General features: G+C 38.6%; 1 protein-coding gene across 1 annotated transcript in view; it reads right to left on the bottom strand.

The window, feature by feature from the left end:
• LOC106878140 (uncharacterized) overlaps positions 1 to 4,953 on the bottom strand; it is a 40,385-nt gene that overhangs the window by 26,071 nt on the left and 9,361 nt on the right. Inside the window, exons 2-3 of the mRNA XM_052969760.1 lie at positions 4,166 to 4,770; positions 1,859 to 2,190 (exon numbers count right to left, since the gene is read on the bottom strand). Coding sequence (XP_052825720.1) covers positions 1,859 to 2,190; positions 4,166 to 4,760 — 927 coding nt within the window. The 5' untranslated portion in view covers positions 4,761 to 4,770. The remainder of the gene's footprint in view (positions 1 to 1,858; positions 2,191 to 4,165; positions 4,771 to 4,953) is intronic.

Below are 4,953 nucleotides of genomic sequence, written 5' to 3'. Positions count from 1 at the left end.
CTCTCTCTCTCTCCTCTTATCTCTTTCTCATCTTAACTCATCCTTTCTAGATCCCCTACATCTCTCTTTCTAAACAAGGAGTGGAGAGGATAGGGGGGAAAATAAAAATTTACCTGCCGATACCTACCTATGTAACTGTTGCTGTGGCTTGCTGTAACTATGAATAATTGTAACAGTCTAATTATACCTGTTTCTATTATGTAAGTGTCAGTGTTACTAAGTGGTACATTAACATTTTCTCATGAGTCACCATATAAAAAATAAGCCTTATCTATAATAATTCTAATTTTGACACAGCAAACAATTTTGAAGGAAGGGGGCAAATCTATTATATTGACCCCAGTGCTCAAACGGTACTTATTTTATCAACTCCGAAAGGATGAAAGGCAAAGTCAACCTCAGTGGAATTTGAACTCAGAACGTTAAGATGGATGAAATTCTGCTAAGCATTTTGTCCAGTGAGTTTGGTGGAATTTGAACTCCAAATGGATGAAATGACATGAAGCTTTTTCTCCGGTGTTCTAATAATTAATCAAGAGGTTGGGTCTGTTAACATGGCAGTGAAGTGGCAAATATAGAAGAACACCAGAGAACAATTGAGTTAACCAGTTTTCCCCTGTTATTGTATGTGCTACGTGAATAGTGAAATTGTGTAACTTGTGCCACCCATGCCAGCATGGAAAAACAGATATCAAATTATGATAAAACAAAATGCAAATAAATCTCCTCTTCAAACTAGAGGTAAAAATGCAGCAGACTGAAAACAATATGTTATGTAACAATATGTAACACAGACCTGATAACTTAGTGAAATATATGTAATGTAAAGCTGATGCTTCCAGGAGACAACATGTAGCATGCACCTGACACATCCCACAATAGAATATGAAGGTGTGTGGCTTAATGGTTAGGGAATTTGGCTCATGACCATAAGGTCATGAGTTCAATTCCTGGTAGTGTGTTGTGTGTTGTGTCCTTGAGCAAGACACTTTATTTCATGTTGCTCCAGTCCACTCAGCTGACAAAATCGAGAAGTACTTTTAGTTTAAAGAGCCAGCTTTGTTACATCGTATGTCACACTGAATCTTGTTGAGAACTACATTGACCCCTTAGCATTCAGATTACTCTGTCAAAAATATTGCTTATTAATTCGCATTTTTAAAAACTAGTCACGCATTATCTCAAACGAGGTAATTGTTTATGTAATTATTTGTCTCAAATGATGTTATTGTTTATGATTTGAATGACATTGTCAGTTAGTTATGAGAGGTCAAATCTGACCAGTTTGAACATAAAACAAGTAGAGTATTTTGGGCTGGATATGGCCAGTTTGAATGCTCAAGGATTGAGTGTACACATGTCTGTGGAATGTTCAGTCACTTGGATGTTAATTGCACAAGCAAGCTGTTTCATTGATTGAATCAACTGGAACTTTTGTCATCATAACCAATGGAGTACCAGTCTAGAATATCTAACACTAGGCTTACAAATCTCAGAAGAGCACAGATAACATATACATGACTCTCTCAAGAAGACACTACATAATCCTTTCTACTAAAGGCACAAGGCCTGAAATTTGAAGGGAGGTGACTAGTTGATTACATTGACCCCAGTGTTTCACTGGTACTTAATTTATCAACCCTGTAAGTTGAAAGGCAAAGTTGACCACGGCGGAATTTGAACACGGAATGTAAAGACGGATGAAATGCTGCTAAGCACTTTCCCCAGCATGCTAATGATTCTGCCAGCTCACCGCCTTAAGTGGACAATACATAATACACATCTGTCAGCTATACCATAAAACACAAAACTGATACATCTCAGAAGAGAACGTGATAATATATAACATAGATATAACCTGTAAAAGCAAAGCTTCTTCAGCAACTTGCTGACTCAGAACTGCTTCCTTCGTTAACTGCTTTACTAGGGTGCGCCATTTTGAGCTAACCCTGGTAGCATTGCGTAAGCTGACCTCATCCAACATACTGAGGATATACTTGGCCAATGGTGCTGGTAGTTGACCAATTAAGTCTTTAAATTGATACAGGTTTGTCTCTCTTTTTGATCTTTTTATCAAATTGGTGGACTGTTCAGTTGTGTTTTCATTGGACCTCAAAGTATTTTGGCTAGTGTCAATAAGAATATCTTTTTGCTTGATTGCTGGAGATATCTGTACATTCTTTTTTGAACCTGCAACGAAGAGAGAGAGAGATTAGTCAGAGAGAGAGAGAGGAAGAAAGGGGGAGGGAGGGGAGAGCAGGGGAGAGAAAGAGGGGGAGAGAGAGAAGAGAGATGGTACATATGTCTATGTCAGTGTGTGGACACATATTGATACACACTTATGTAAGACACAGTTGTTCTTTTTTTAACCCCAGGTCATCTCTATGATCAAATGCATTGCAGTTATAACCACTTTGTCTTTCTGGGGCTGTCTAGCAAAACCTTATCCAATGTGACCTTCCCTTTTTTAAGATGGTAGGATGTGATTTGAGGGAGGTTTGGCTGTTGTTTCTCACAGGTCCAGTAACTGCATAGAACAGAGGTTCTCAACTGCAGATCCCAGAACTGCATGCAGCCCTCAAACATTCATCCTGTGCCCCCAACCCCCAATGATCTTCCCTCTATAAACAATAAATTTTTCTCTAATTGACTTGTATTTTATGTTTTGGTGTGGCACCCTAAAAAAATCCAGGTTTGGGGTCTGACCTGGATATTAAAATGATTGAGAATCACCTGCACAGAGATTCTCCAGTGTCACAGAGGCTCTCCAGTGTTACAGAGGCTCTCTTGTGTCACAGAGACTCTCTTGTGTCACAGAGGCTCTCTTGTATCACAGAGGCTCTCTTGTATCACAGAGGCTCTCATGTTGTCTGATTTACCAGGAGACACACACTCCCAACATATTTGTGTGAGCTATCATGTCTCCAAGGAAACAGTTGTGTGTGTAGAGATGTATATAGTTCTATGGAACAATATCTCTACAAAACTCTGTAGAACGAAATGTGTGTACAGACAATTGTGAAGAATACGAGGGGTACTGAAAAGTTCCTGGCTCTGGGTAAAAGAAAATACAGGAGGATCAGTTAATTATGATTTTATTCAATATATTCCCCTCTCAGATTCACACACTTATTGCAGCATTCTTTTAGTTTTTCTAAGCCCTGTAAAAGAACTCAGAACATTGGGCCTTCAACCAAGCCTTTCATGATACCCTTAAAGCCAGGAACTTTTCAGCACCCCCTTGTACAATCTGTCCACTTTCTTCTGCTATTCTATAATGGTTTAAGCCAGACCAAAGCTGTGAATCAGGTTGTTCAGGAGGTTGGGTCTGCTAACATGGCAGATATAAACCATGGGATTGCACCTAGAAAATTCCCCTCTGAAGCACAAGTCTGAGCATGATTGTTTGTGGATGATCGACAGTCATCCATGCATACCAGACTCCCCTCACAACACCACCAATTTTTATCCAGGGGAAAGGTAAAGGCCAATGCAGCTTGGCATCAGTAATATTGTGACTCATTTCTACAGCTGAGTGAAATAAAGTGTCTTGTTGAAGAACACAACTCACAACCCAGTCTGGGAATCAAACTCATATCTCATGATTGTGAGACCGACGCTCTAACCACTGAGTCATGTGCCTTAGACAAAACTGTTTTACAGTATTTAGTTACATACTTTATATTCTGAGCTCAATTCTAACCTTTCGTCAGCTTTATCTTGGAATACTTAGGGTTTTGATAAAAACAAGTATGAGTAATATACTTGAAGCTGATTCAATCAACTACACTCACTTTCCTGTAAATTTGTGTGGCCCTGTACCAAAGTAAGAAATCAAAATTTAGGTCCAGTAATAATGGATTTGTCCCTTATCACAAGATACCAAGAATGAGCAAAGGTTAATGACAAGATGATAAACTCTCAGAGAAAAGGATCCACTGAAAGAGTTTTTATGTGGTCAAAACTAGCCAAATTTCACTCAAATTGCTCCTGACTATCTTCAACAAGAGCATACACATTAGATAAGACAGTGTTACATACAGTGTGTTGAGATGGTCATGACTGGAAAACTTTTCATCAGCATAACTCTGCTGGATCAGAGCTGAACTAGGACAAAGCAACAGACAAAGAAAAACAAATGCAAACTTTTGACAATAATCCTTACTGCGAGTGTTATCAGCCTGCACTATGGTTGTGACAAAGTTGTAGACAAGGTAGATGTGATGCATGTCACATCTCTGAAGGACAGCAACCAGAAAATTTAGCTTGTTCCGTGCTGACATGTCATCATAACCTTTCAAAGTTGATTCAATGACTTTGTTACTGAAGTTATCAGACAGAGTTTGATTAATGCCAAAGATTGATTGAGTTGTCTCCTGGCCTCTGATCAGTCTACAGCAAGTGTACACATAGTCCTTTTTAAAAGTTGGTGCCATCATCCTGCATAGACGCCTGAGTATTTCAATGTGACTGGAGAGGCGCTGGACAAATCCTAAGATGCAACGTTGTTTGTTGTCTTCACTTAGTCTTGGAAACCATTGATTGAATTCCTTTAACTGTCTCTTGCGGACACAATAGTCACACAACTTCAACTGGTCACCATTATCTATATTTGATTCTGATGTTTCTTCACAGTTTGATTGACAACCACTCCTTAGCCCCAATTTCAGATCATGCTTCAGTGGTTTGCTGAGTTTACGTGACATTCTTGACAGAATATTTTTCATTGTGTTGCTCTCATTCCTGGAAAAATTTTCCATGTCTTGTTTTCTGGAAAAAAAATAAAACTTCAAATGAAATACATTTCCAACTACCAAAAATTAAATGCAAAAAATATTTACAAAATTTATCCAGTGGAAAAGAAAAACAGCGAAGTACTCTAAACCTTCTAGTTTTGTCTGTTTATGTTGAAGCCTTATTAGTGCTAATTTTGCCTTTTATCTTATGGGTGGG

Source organism: Octopus bimaculoides, chromosome 7 (genome assembly GCF_001194135.2).
Source record: "Octopus bimaculoides isolate UCB-OBI-ISO-001 chromosome 7, ASM119413v2, whole genome shotgun sequence".
Classification (NCBI taxonomy): domain Eukaryota; kingdom Metazoa; phylum Mollusca; class Cephalopoda; order Octopoda; family Octopodidae; genus Octopus; species Octopus bimaculoides.
This window is presented reverse-complemented; position numbering and strand designations above follow the sequence as displayed.